The sequence below is a fragment of the Humulus lupulus genome, chromosome 7 (assembly GCF_963169125.1).
Source record: "Humulus lupulus chromosome 7, drHumLupu1.1, whole genome shotgun sequence".
Taxonomy (NCBI): domain Eukaryota; kingdom Viridiplantae; phylum Streptophyta; class Magnoliopsida; order Rosales; family Cannabaceae; genus Humulus; species Humulus lupulus.
In genome coordinates this window covers 18,669,872-18,683,536 of record NC_084799.1, presented here as the reverse complement: position 1 = coordinate 18,683,536, position 13,665 = coordinate 18,669,872, and the positions used below count along the sequence as shown (strand labels likewise).

Genomic DNA, 13,665 nt, shown 5'->3' with positions numbered 1-13,665 from the left:
ATACATAAGTAATCCCACTGCATTTGCATAAGGAATTTGTGCCATGAATTCCTTGTCATCTTCACTATTAGGTGCTTGATCCATACTAAGCTTAAATTGTTGTGAAATCGATGTTGAACCAGGTTTTGCCTCTAATATGGCAAACATGTCAAGAACATTCCTCAGATACACTTCTTGAGATAGAATCAGTAGCCATTTAGTTCTATCTCTCTTGATCTCTATCCCCTAAACAATTTGGCTCCACCCATGTTCTTTATTTCAAATTCTTTGCTTAACTCATCTTTGATTCTATCTGTCTCACTCTTGTTGTTTCTTGCAATTAAAATATCATCAACATAAAGAAGTAGAAACACAAAGGAGTGATCAATGAAGAACTTTTTGTACACACAATTATCAAACTTACTTCTCTTGAATTTGATTCGAGTCATAAACTCATCAAATCTTCGATTCCATTGCCTTGGGGACTATTTTAAACCATACAAAGACTTGTTTAGCTTACAATCATAGTCCTCCTTACCTTTCACAGTAAACCCTTCAGGTTGCCTCATAAAAATGGTTTCTTCAAGTTCTCCATACAAGAATGTAGTCTTAACATCCATCTGCTCCAATTTAAGATTGAACTTGGCTACCATTGACAACAAAATTCGAATGGACCTATGCTTCACAACTAGGGAGAATACATCATTAAAATTGATTCCTTCTCTCTGAGTAAAGCCTCGGGCAACAAGCCTAGCTTTAAACCTTCCTTTCTCAATACCAAGAATGCTCTCCTTTCTCTTGAAGATCCATTTACAGCTGACTAATTTTGACCATGCATGTCTCTTCACCAAGTCCCAGGTATGATTATCATGCAAGGACTTCATCTCTTCATTCATGGTTTTTTTTTTTTTTTTTGCAAACAACTGCAGCTTTGTAACAATTTGGTTCATCTTTCAGAACTTCACTAGCTGCAACAAGAGAAAATGTCATTAAGTCTGCATATCCATACCTATCAGGAGCTTTAATTTCTCTTCTGGCTCTGTCCCAAGCCAACAAGTAGTCCCCATCTTCTTCTTCATCAGCTTCAGTTTGAATTTGAGTTTCAGTTTGCTCTTCTCTGATCCAAATCTCAGCTTTATCTTTTCCATCTTTTTCATTAAACTCCACCTCAACATTACTTTTATCTAAACTAGCATGATGCACATCATTTCTCATGTTTGTCTTAGTCTTATAAGCCATTTCTGACTCATTAAAGACAACATCTCGACTCACAATGCACCTTTTGAAATCAAGTTCTAAGCACTACAATCTGAACCCTTTTACACCTTCAGGGTATCCCAAAAATAGGCACTTGATTGCTCTTGGTTCCAACTTTTCTTGCCTAATGTGTGCATAAGCTACGCACCCAAACACCTTCAACTTGTCATAATTTGGAGCATGACCTGACTAGATCTCCTCGGGTGTTTTCATGTTTAGAGTTATGGATGGACACCTATAAATCAAATAGCAAGCAGTCATGACTGTTTCAGCCCAGAAAATCTTTGGAAGTCCTTGTAATGCCCCGAATTCTCTGATGTGTTTAACGGCGTGAATAGTAGGCCGGGAGGGCCATACTTGCTTAATTATGTTATTAATTGATAAAATGCATGTATATGTTGATTATATTATAATATGATGTGAAATGTATGCATGTGGGTCCATATTTCTAATTACAGGGGTGTGATGGTAATTACAGGGCTTTTTTCTTCCTTCCCGTACACTACTCTTCTCCATTTTCTTCTTTGGTGTTCTTGAGCTCTAAGAGGGGTTTCAAGCTAGGGAATCCAAGGGCTGGGTTGGTGGACTTAGTTCAGCCATTGAAGGAGGTTCAAACTTGGGTTTAAGGTGAGTTTTAGTCAATAATTTCTGGTTATACCCTGTTTTAGTTTTGAGTTTTCAGCTTTTGATTTCTTGATGAAAGTGTGGATTTGAAGAGGTTTTGATTGAAGATAAGTTTGGGTTTTGATGAGGGTGAGTTATGGGTGGTGTTTAGAGGTTAAAATGAGTGTTTGGAGGAGGTTTTGGGTTGGTTTGAAGGGCTGGTTTGAGAGGAAAAATGCAGGGGAGGATTTCTGGTGCGTGCAGCCTTTTTGGCTGGTCTGGGCTGGGCGCCACGACGAGGCTATGGTGCGCCGCGGACCTTGGCGCTGACAGAGAAGGCCACCTCTGTTTGAGGGGCGCGCCGCGGCGCAGCAGGGGAGGGTTGCGGCCCTTAGTGTCATTTTGACCAGAATGGAGTTCCTAGCATGGGGATTCAAGCCTAAGGCCTCGGGGTTGAACCTACTACCCGGTTGAGTAGTGTTTGAGGTCCCGGAGGTTAGATTTGGTTTGAGAACCTTTTATTATTCATTTTATTGATGGAATCCCATATTTGGTTATGACCAGGTAACCGCTAAAGGACCAAAAGGTTGATCGTTCTCAAGGGTCGTTCTTTTATTCATTCTAGCTCGAACCAGAGGTAAGGAAACTGCACCCCAAGTGTGGCATGCATGGATATTCATGAGGCATGTTGATTGTGAGAATATGGACATGGGTTGAATATAGAATGCTTAGCATATGTTGCTCACTTGTGCATGGTACTGACTCATTAGTCAGATTTGGCAAAGGTGCTATTATCAACTGCGAAGCTGTGACTTATTAGTCAGCTTCGGCAGTGGTACTGGGCACTGGTCACGTTGCATTGACTTATTAGTCAGAACGGCCTTAGCGTGTATCACGCAAGCCAATAGAGATTAGATCTAATCGACTATCAGCATTGAATGACTCAAAGAGCATTAATGCCAGACCAACCCCGAGGGTCGATGAATGAAATAAGCGCTTGGAGGTTAGTGGCTTACCTAGCAGCCACTCTCCCACTTGAAACAGTGACATGCTTGCCAGTCACTCAGTATGGTTTACCAGAACCTGTTGAAGGCTAGTGGCTTACCTAACAGTCACTCTTCCATTTGAATTAGTGACTTGCTTGTCAGTCACTCAATATGGTTTATCAGGACCTCATGTAATGTTCACTCATTTGTTTGAAAGCTTTATGCTCAGTGTGATTATAATGATAATCATTTGATAATGTTTATGATTAGTGTTATGTTTTCTTGCTGGGCTTTGGCTCATGGGTGCTATGTGGTACAGGTAAAGGAAAAGAAAAGCTCACCTAGCCTTGAGTGGAGAGCTTAGGTGGTGATGTGTACATATGCGGCCGCTTGACCACCACTGCCAAGGAGTTCTCAGAGGAACTAAGGGGGTTTACCCTATTTTTGCCGCTTAGGTCAGCGGGATTGTAAATTTAAAACAGTAGTGACCATTTTGTACTGAGAACAACTTGTAAATGTTTTGATTAGCTCTGCAGAGCAGTTTGTAATGAAAATATCCATTTCCTTTTTATTAGTTTTATACCTTAACCCGTTAATTACACTTAGAGCATGCTTTTGACCAAAGGACTCGGGTAGTGAGTCAAATTTCTGGTCCACCGTTCACAGTAACTGTTCTGGAGTAGCCAGGGCGTTACAGTCCTGCACTAAGAAGCATACATCTCACCATTTCAAGAATTGTCCTATTGAACCTCTCGGCCAAGCCATTTTGTTGAGGTGTCCTAGGTATTGTCTTATGCCTTGTAATGCCTGCCTTCTTACAATATTCATCAAAGAAATATGAACAAAACTCAATCCCATTATCAGTCCTAAACCTCTTCAATTTCTTACTAGTTTGGTTCTCAATCAAGACTCTCCAATTCTCAAAGCATTCATATACCTCATCTTTTGTTTTCAGTACAAAAATCCAAAGCTTTCTTGAATAATCATCAACTAAGGATAGGAAGTACTTGGCACCCAAATGGGAAGGAGTTCTAGAGAGCCCCCACAGATCAGCATGGACGTAGTCAAGTGTACCCTTTGTCCTTTATTGTCCTGTACTGAATCTTACTCTGCAAGCCTTTCCATAGACACAATGTTCACAGAAATCAAGCTTTTCCACCTTGTCACCACAAAGTAGATTATGTATCTCCAATTCAATTAAGCCTCGTTCACTCAAATGTCGTAATCTCTTATGCCATGGCTTAGTCTTGGGGAGCCCTTTAACAGTGACAATAGCAGTTGAGCCAATTACCACATCCCTAACTAATGAATAAAGACCATTCTTCTGAATTCCTTTCATGACCACCATAGAGCCTTTAAGCACTTTCAAGATCCCATTCTTACCTTTGAACACACACCCTTGCTTGTCAAATTCGCTGAGAGAAATCAAATTCCTCCTTAGGTCAGGTACCAATCTGACATTCTTGATAACTCTCTCAGTTCCATCATGCAATTTGAACCTCACAGATCCTTCTCCAGTGATCTTGCACGGTTTGTTGTTCCCAAGTAGCACTGAACCACCATCTTGATCATCAAGCTTCTCAAAACAAGACTTGTTTCGGGTCATATGGAATGAACACCCAGAATCCAAAATCCATTCTATCTCTGACATTTCATAAGACACCATCAAAGCTTCAGCTGACTTGTACCCATCTTCAACTAATGCAACATTCCTAGATCCTTCGAACCAATCTTGATTGTTTCCCTTTTGTCTGTCAGTGTAACGACCCAAATTTGCTAATAAGGCTTAGAGCCTTGATTAGCGTGCCTGGAGGGCAATAGGTGAATTATGGATATAATATGTGAATATGTGATAGAGATACATGTTTAGTTGAATCAAATATGCATGTGGGGCCCGTTTGGATATTAGGGGTATGTTTGTGATTTTAGCCCGTTGAGGGCATAACTGTATTAAATGTGATATGTTTGTGATATATCTGTGTAGCACGATCCGAGACAGTCCTAGAGAGCAGTTAGCCAGAAAGTCACAACAGGGTTGAGAATCCGACTCAGGTGAGTCGAGGGGTATTTCAGGTATTAGATGTTTTATGGGGTTATCGGGTTATGGAAATAAATATTTGGAGATATATTTGAGGTTAGAATGTCTAGGAGGGAATATTGGGGAAATTTACCATTTTTCCCTCGGGGACGTTTTTGGTACCCTGAGGCTTGAGGTAACCTTATAGACTTAAGGTGAATAAAACAAAAAAATAGGAAACTCCCAGACTTCTCTAAACCGACTCTATCTCTTCCTTCACCTCTCTTTGGAAGACTTTCTCTACATTTAAAGCTTTGGGAAAACTCTTGGTGAATCAAGCTAGAGACTAAGAAGTGGAGCTGGGATTTTGGGGAGATTAAAGCTTGGAACTTAGAGAATCTACACAGAATAATAATTCATCAAGGTAAACTCCTAATATGTTGAATTGTGTCAATTTGCAGCTGGTTTTAAGGTTGAATATTAGAGTTTGCGTGTTAGCTAAGTTTGGATTTGTTCTTGATTTCTTGGCTGAGTTTTGGGGCTAGTATTTGTTAGGTTTTGATGCTGATATTGTGTTAGAACCTTTTTGATAGTTAGTCTGGATTGTTGGCTTGATTTTGGGGGTAATTGGACTGTTTTTTGAGGTGGAAATGTTGAGTTTTTCTGGGTTCGAGGGGTAGGGTCGCGGCTCTGTTCTTGCTGAGCCACAGCCCCTTTGAACTTGGGGCATCAGAAATTGGAGGCGCGCCGCGACGCCCTTCAGGAAGAGTCGCGGTGCGTGTGGGCTATTTTGAGGCAGGGCCTCGGGTTGAGCTGGGGGCCGCGGCGCTTAGAGCATTTTTGGGTTCTAGAGGGGTTATGGGCTCGGGAATTCAATAGTTAAGGCTCGGGATGGATTTTATCACCCGGATTGATAGAATTCAATGCCCCGGAGATTATAATTATGGTTTGAAACTATTTATTGGATTAGAGTTTGATAGGTGGACATTGTTAATGTGTTGTGACTAGGGCTTCGACGAGGCTCGGACTAGGGAACTGTGCTCGGGACATCGGTGCTTGGAAAGCTCGGGACGCAGGTAAGAAAACCACTGTTCCCGTAGAGCTTGTATGCAAGGCAGAGCCCTATATGATTTTATAGCAGGGCGTAGCCCTTTGATTGAATTTGTTCCTGTTCAGTATATGCTTTATTATGCTATGAATGCAAATGTGTGAATGTTTGGCAAGAGCTGGGAACGACGTTAGGCACGTGGAGTGCAAGGCCGAGTGCGGCAAGGGACCGAGAGTAGCGTTGAGCACGTGGAGTGCGAGTTGCCAGGGTGAGACCCTAAAGGATACTTGGGATATCCTCACGGTGTGGACCGCGAACCCAGGGCCTGGTAAAGCGCTTGGGACGACATGGCCGTGTGTGTTTAGCCTATTGATGGCCTGTTTATATGCTAAGTGTTTGTTATGCATATGTTTACTGCCTGTGAGGGTTTTCTTGCTGGGCTTCGACTCATGAGTGCTCTGTGGTGCAGGTAAGGGCAAGGGGAAAGTTGACCAACCCTGAGTACGGAGAGCGTGAAGCGGCGCGTACATGTTTGGCCTGCCTGGCTGCCACAACCAGTGGTTTTGAGGGATGATTGTATTAAAACCTAGATTTTGTCGTCTAGTCGACTTGGTTTGTACTTATATGTTGTAAATATTTCTAAACAGTATTTTGGGATCCCAAATGTCAAACACTTTATGATTTTCAGTAAATGGAATTATTTTAAAAGTTTATAACTCTGTTTATGATTTAATTACACTTTTGACCTAAAACCTCGATTAGCGAGTTGAATGCACGTTTTAAACTCACTTAGTAACGGCTCTAAGGAAGTAGGGCGTTACAGTCAGGGCAAAACTTTCAAGTATGGCCTTCCTTTATCTTTGATTGTGACTTTGAATGTGTTCTCTCTGGCTTATCTTCCTTCTTCGTATGTCTTCCACGAACTATAAGGCCCTCACCATGATCAGTTAACTTTGGCTCATTTCTTTCATTCAATTCTTTAGAATTTAGGGCAAATTGCACTTCGTCTAGAGTTAGAGACTCTCTTCCATAAAGAAGAGTTTCCTTGAAATGAGAAAAGACTTAGGCAGAGCACATAAAAGCAGTAGGGCTTGATCTTCATCCTCAATGGTAACATCAATGTTCTCAAGATCAAGAATCAGCTTGTTAAAGACATCTAATTGTTCTTCTACAGTGTTGCTTTCTTGCATCTTAAATGAATACAGTGCTTGTTTAAGGTAAAGGCGGTTTACCAGAGATTTGGTCATGTACAACCCTTCAAGTTTTGACCAAATTCCAGTTGCATTTTTCTCCTTAGAAACTTGTCGAAGCACTTTGTCACCAAGACTCAATATGATCGCACTATGAGCCTTGTCAAGAAGAGTCTTCCTCTCTGTTTAGTCCATCTTCTTGTCAAGATTGGTTTCACCTTTCAGAGCTTCATCAAGTCCTTGATGAACAAGGAGAGCCCGCATCTTCAATCGCCAAAGACCAAAATTGTTCAATCCAGTGAACTTTTCCACCTCATACTTTGCAGACGCCATGGATACCAATCCACGCTCACCGCACCAGTTTGTAGTGCAAAGTAAAAACATAACACAAACAAGAACACTAGTTACAAGAAACTAGAATCAAAGACTAAACAATGTAACAAGAGAAAAAACAAACTTGAAGAACACACCAAACCAGACGTAGTTCTTGAATAGTCACTTTATTGATCTTGTATCAATCTTAGTTACAAAACTTATTGTGCTCTCTCTTAGTACATGAGTTACAACTTAAGTGAAAACTAAAGAAAAATACAAAAATCAGATTTCTATGCCTAAGATCGAGTAGTCTATTTATTTCTAACTGAGCTAACTGTTTTTTTTTTAATGAAATAGGAATAACTAACTACCAAAAATAGAAAGCCTAGAAACTTAGTTATGTGAACCAACAACTAACATTATCAGATTTAAAACTAATTAGAATTATGAGTAGAGTACGTATGTCTTATACTTTTTTGTCAACTGTATTTTAATAAAGATATTTATTTGTGAGAAAAACACCAGGATCAAAATAAAAAGTTTCCCTAAAATTTTATTTTTCAAATTTTTCTTTCCAAATATATTTGTGAGAAATATCAATATTATAAAATTACATCAAATTAAAATTTTATTTTTCCTATAAAAATTCTTTATTTTTTTTTGTTTGAATTCAAATGAAATTAAGATTTTTTATTTATTTTCCCCTTAAAAAGTTCCAAACATATCCTTCAAATAATGTTGAGAAAGAAAACAAAATGATTTACGGGGATTGTTTAGGAGGCATCTAGTGTATATAATAGACTGCAAAACTTATGCTGAAAAATAAATAAATGATCGATATAAAAAGCATAGCTGTGTGCGAGATGGACAAAGCACATGCACTTCTATTAAAAATCAAATACTTTACCATGTGACAATTTGACTTTAATGGATAGAATGTAATTAAACGTATATAAAATTTAGGGATTACACTGATTTGGATATTAAATTTTGTCTTATTTGGACTCTGTATTTTGAAAAATTATTTTTTGGACTTGGTATTTTGTGAAATGGTTCAAATAGACTATTGAACCCAATTTTGATCAAAATTTTTTTAACTAAAATCACAAATAATTCACCAAACTAACAATTAGTAACAAAAATACAATTATTCCGCCAAACAATTGTGTTATTATATTTATTTTTTTTGTTTATCAAAATTGGGTTTATGATTCTATTTAAATCATTTTACAAAACAATGGGTCCAAAAAATAATTTGATAAAATACAAAATCCAAAAAAGTAATGAAACAAAATACGAAGTCTAAAATAATATAAATCTTATAATTTGTTAGAGAGTAAATATATAATTACGATAAATCAAACATATTGCTACACAAAAAAAATTAATTAAACATATTATTTATATTATAACAGTTTTGTTTGCAGTATAGGTCCCCAAAGATATTGAATTGGGCATATGAATTGGTCACATTGGAGTGTCTTTAGAATAGCATTTGCCAATTTCACCACGCAACTCAACATCATTGCTGCTACGATAATTTAATCCAACAAAACTACATTTTTTTAAAAAAATTATATAACATAGACTAATTTGCGGTAAAAATAGCAATATTTTATAAGTGTTTTGTACATTTTACATTCATTTTTTTTCTTACAGCAAAAATACCTCAGGTCACCAAAACTGTTTGTTCGTCACTGTATCCACTTGTTAACAATGTCAAATTTTACTGCGTGGCCTAACATTTAAAGGCGATATTTCATACTCATAATCTTTTTTAATCCCATTCTTTTAATACATCCAAACCCTTTTATATCCTTATAACTAACTGTTGAAATTTCATAACATGTCTATATAAAGTAGGTGATATTTCATGACAATTTTATAAAACGGTTTAACATTTGTGAAATTACAGTAAATGAATTAAAACAATGGCATCAAAAAGTTAATGTCATCATTTTTAAAATTGTAGAGAAATGATTATTTTACATTGTTGATTACCTAAATATTTTTTAATAATTTATTTATTTATTTTGGACCATATGACTTTAATATAGTGGTATATGTATATTAGTTTTTATTTTAAAGTTATATTGATTTTTTAAGTTTTTTATGGGTTGTTGGTATATTATTTTCCAACTAGTGTATATGTTTTTGTGGCATGATATATCATTTTTTTATGATATTTAGTTTCTATCTTCTTATACATAATGGTAGTATATAATTTTGTATCATGGTATATACATTTGAATGATAGTATATAATTTTGTTAGCATAGTATATACATTTTTTAGTAATAATTTTGTAAGTTTTGTTGTGTGGTGAATAACCACAACAAACAAGAACACCAAATTAGGTATATCATTGAACAAGAATAGAAAACAATGGACAGAAAAGTAAATGAACAATTAGAACTTACATGGTTCAATCTAGAGTTTTGAACTCTAGTCTACTCCACGGGAAACAGCCAAGTATTGGCTTGCAATATTTATTTATCAAGGTCAATGCTACAGCAATGATACAGCAATACTACAACAATGGAGATTCACTCCTTACAAGTCATTAGTTTCAAATTAGGAAACTCAAAGATACAAAATACAACAGAAGAACTCTCTTTCTGATACAACCAAATACAAAAAAAAACTTTACTTTAGTGAGCTGTTTTGACTGCAATAATATATAGTTGGGCAAGAATCACAAGTGTTAGCCAACTAACTTAACTAATTGAAGCATTTTAATATAACAATATACCAAGTTGGTAAGGACTTAACTAACTGAAACAATCTCCACAAATCCACATTTGGGTCAGCTAGCTTAAGTCCATGAAGAAGATCCAACTAAGCTTATGGTTGTTCCCGCATAGCCCCTAAGGGAAAAGACAACATGTATCAATACAGAGCAAGTTTAGGCAGTGCCTAAACTTGTTTGGAGTCATACACTTAGTGAACATATCTGCAGGATTATCATTTGTATTTACTTTCTTTACATGAATCTCTTTGTTGGCAATAACATCTCTGATCAAGTGAAGTTTAATGTCAATGTGTTTAGACCGTTCATGGAACATATGATTTTTCATCAAGTGAAGAGCACTCTGATTGTCATAATATACAGTGATGTTTTTAGAGTTGAAACTGAGCTCTTTTGTCAATCCTTTAATAGCTTCCTTGATAGTTGATGGACCCAAAACGGGTATGTTTTAAAAATTTATACTCGCAAGCGCACGAATCGTTTTTATAGAATAGTTTTCGTGTAAGCACAAGATCGAACCCAAAGGAGTTGTCTAAAATTAAAAAAAAAATAAACTATTTTAAATCAAAAGTAATAAATTCTAACCTAGCTCCAAAAATTGATGAGTTTTAATATTATGAACATAAAATAAAAGATTGAAAAATAAAGCTATTTAAGAGAATGAAAATAAACCAATAATGATTTGACAATAAGTGTTAAAAGAAAATATTATTAAGATATTAGAATCCACAAAATATAAGTTTAATAATATTTATTAGTATATTGATTCCCAAGTTTTAGTGATAGTTAAAATAATTCAAACTATCATTTTCCAAATAGATTTATAATTTTAAGCACAAATTACTTCTAAAAAGATATGATTTTTCTTCACTTTTCAAAATTATAATTTCAAAGCATTTAGTGTAAATCAATCTAATGAAATAACAAATAAATCAATGAACATTATTTATAAGGCAAAACATAATATTTTTGTTCTAAGCATGGATGTGTACAATTTAATGACACATCTTACACAAAGAATATTATGTTTTTGCACTAATGAAGAACAAAGTGTAAATATTATCTAACAATCCAAAATATGAGATATTAAAGATGAAAGACATATATGAAGAAGAAAAATCCATAAACTTGTTGCATTACAATGGAAATCAACATACAACATAAATATTACCTAGTTACAAGTTGCTTCATCATGATCTTAATAATCTTATGAAAAAGATTAGAAGCACATAACTAAAGTAGAAATTACAAAATAAATGACATACATACTTGCAAAATGCTCTTGAAAAACCCAAAATGGAAGAGAGAATGGTAGAGAGAAAATAGGAGAAAAGAAGATGGTAACCCAAAATTAAGCACCAAATGGTCTTGAAATACCATATTTATAGCCAAAATGGGGTTATTAAAATAATCAATTTAAATTAATTAAATTGATTAGATTAATTAAAAAATAAATATGGTATGTAGAGGTAATTTATAGGGTGTAATGATGATGTTGTGGTGAAAATGTGTAGAGAAAAGGGTATTGGCATTGGCATTTTAGACAAGGGGACAATATGCAAATTGATGGGCTCAAGAGGTGGCTGATGACAGCACTTTGGCTGCTGGCTGCTTCAGGGCCGAATTTGGGCTGGGCCGAATTGCTTAGGCCTGCTGGGGAGAAGGCAATGGTCACGGCTAGGGAGACTTGAGGCAGCTGGGGAGAAGGAAATGGTGGGACAAGTGGCGACAACTGGGCAGGCGTGATGGCTGCTTGGGGCTATGCTCGGTTGGAGAAAAAGGGCAAGGAGGAGCTGGTCTTGTGAAGGAGAGGCTTGGGCCCGTACGGCTGGGAAGTCTTCAGCTGGCTAGGTGGTGCATCAAGCTGGAGGAGCTGATGGAAGGCTGAACGTGGGCCTGGGTGCTGGGCTCTAGCGTGGGCCTAGTGGGCATTTGAAAAAAAAACCATTTTTCTTGTTACTTTCTTTCAAAACTACCACCTTTACTTTGATTTCCTTGCTTTTCAAGGGCCACAAATGAAATAATTTTCCTACAAAATAAATTATAAACTAAATTAAAATTAAATATTTTCATTAATAAAATATCTCATATAACTCCCATGAAAACATTAATTAAAATTTAATTTACATAACATTTAATTTCAATAAAATCATATTTTTAGCATTCAAACTAACAATACTAATTTTAAATAATTCAATTACAACATAACACAATAAAATATCTATAAAAACATATAAAAATCTAAAAAATTACAATAAAACTAATAAATGCAAAATTACTTAAAAACTTAATAAATCAATTAAGAACTCAAGAACTAAGCAACAATTAGCACATAAAAAGTGGTAAAATAACTCTATTTTGTAGAGTTATCAATAGCCTCAGTTACAGCCATATATTCTGCCTCGGTTGAGGACAGAGCAACCACTTTCTGTAGTGTAGCTTTCCAGTTAATGCATCCACCTTGAGCTATAAAAACATAACCAGTGGTAGATCTTCGAGTGTCTAGACATCCTGCATAATCAGAGTCAACATAACCAACCACTTCATCTTTGTTAGTAAAGCTTGAATCATAGATTAACCCAACATCAAGAGTGTCTTTGATATATCTCAGAATCCATTTAAGAGCTTCCCAGTGAGATTCTCCAGGGTTAGAAATAAACTTGCTAACAATGCACATTGCTTGAGCCAAATCAGGCCGAGCACATACCATCGCATACATTAGGCTCCCAACCCCGCTAGCATAGGGTACATTATCCATGTAGGTTCTCTCAACTTATGTTTTGGGGAATTGGTCTTTAGTTAGTTTGAAGTGAGGTGCTAAAGGAGTACTGACTGATTTGGCTTTGTTCATGTTGAATTTGTCTAGAACTTTACTTAGATATTATTTCTGAGATAGAGTTATTCTTCCTGGCCTTTTCCTCTGAATTTCAATACCAAGGATCTTCTTGGCTTCACCAAGATCCTTCATTTCAAACTCACTGTTCAGTTGTCCTTTTAGTATATTAATTTCTGATTTTTCTTTTTCAATAAGGAGTATATCATCAACATAAAGCAGCAAATTTTTTTTACCATTTAAGTAAACACAAGGATCAAACTTACTCTTATGATATTTGATCTTAGACATGAATTCATCAAATCTAATATTTCATTGTCTTGGAGCTTGTCTTAAACCATAAAAAGACTTGTTTAATAGACATACCTGATTATGATCTTTGCTTTCAAAGCCTTCGGGCTGTCTCATATAGATATTTTCTTCTAGATTTTCATGTAGAAATGTTGTTCTAACATCCATTTGTTCAATTTCTAAGCCATACTTGGCAGCCTTAGACATGCTACCCCTTATTGATGTTTGTTTTACAACTGGTGAGAATATATCATTGAAGTCTATTCCTTTCTTTTGTGTAAAGCCTTTAGCAACCAGCCTTGCCTTATATCTTGTATTTTCTCCAAAATTACCTTCTTTCTTTATGAAGACCCACTTGCATCCTACCAATCTTTGACCATTTGGTTTGTCTACCAAAG

The 13,665-nt window shown here is 36.1% G+C and overlaps 1 protein-coding gene across 1 annotated transcript; it reads right to left on the bottom strand.

The window, feature by feature from the left end:
- Positions 1–12,496: 12,496 nt before the first annotated feature.
- On the bottom strand, positions 12,497–12,901 carry LOC133791447 (secreted RxLR effector protein 161-like). The gene has a single exon (XM_062229376.1). It carries the CDS (start codon positions 12,899–12,901, stop codon positions 12,497–12,499), a length of 405 nt encoding a protein of 134 aa, XP_062085360.1.
- Positions 12,902–13,665: the final 764 nt, after the last annotated feature.

What these genes read in the sequence shown, in the direction of transcription:
- LOC133791447 (XM_062229376.1), bottom strand. Translation starts at nt 12,901, where the DNA reads ATGGATAATGTACCCTATGCTAGCGGGGTTGGGAGCCTAATGTATGCG.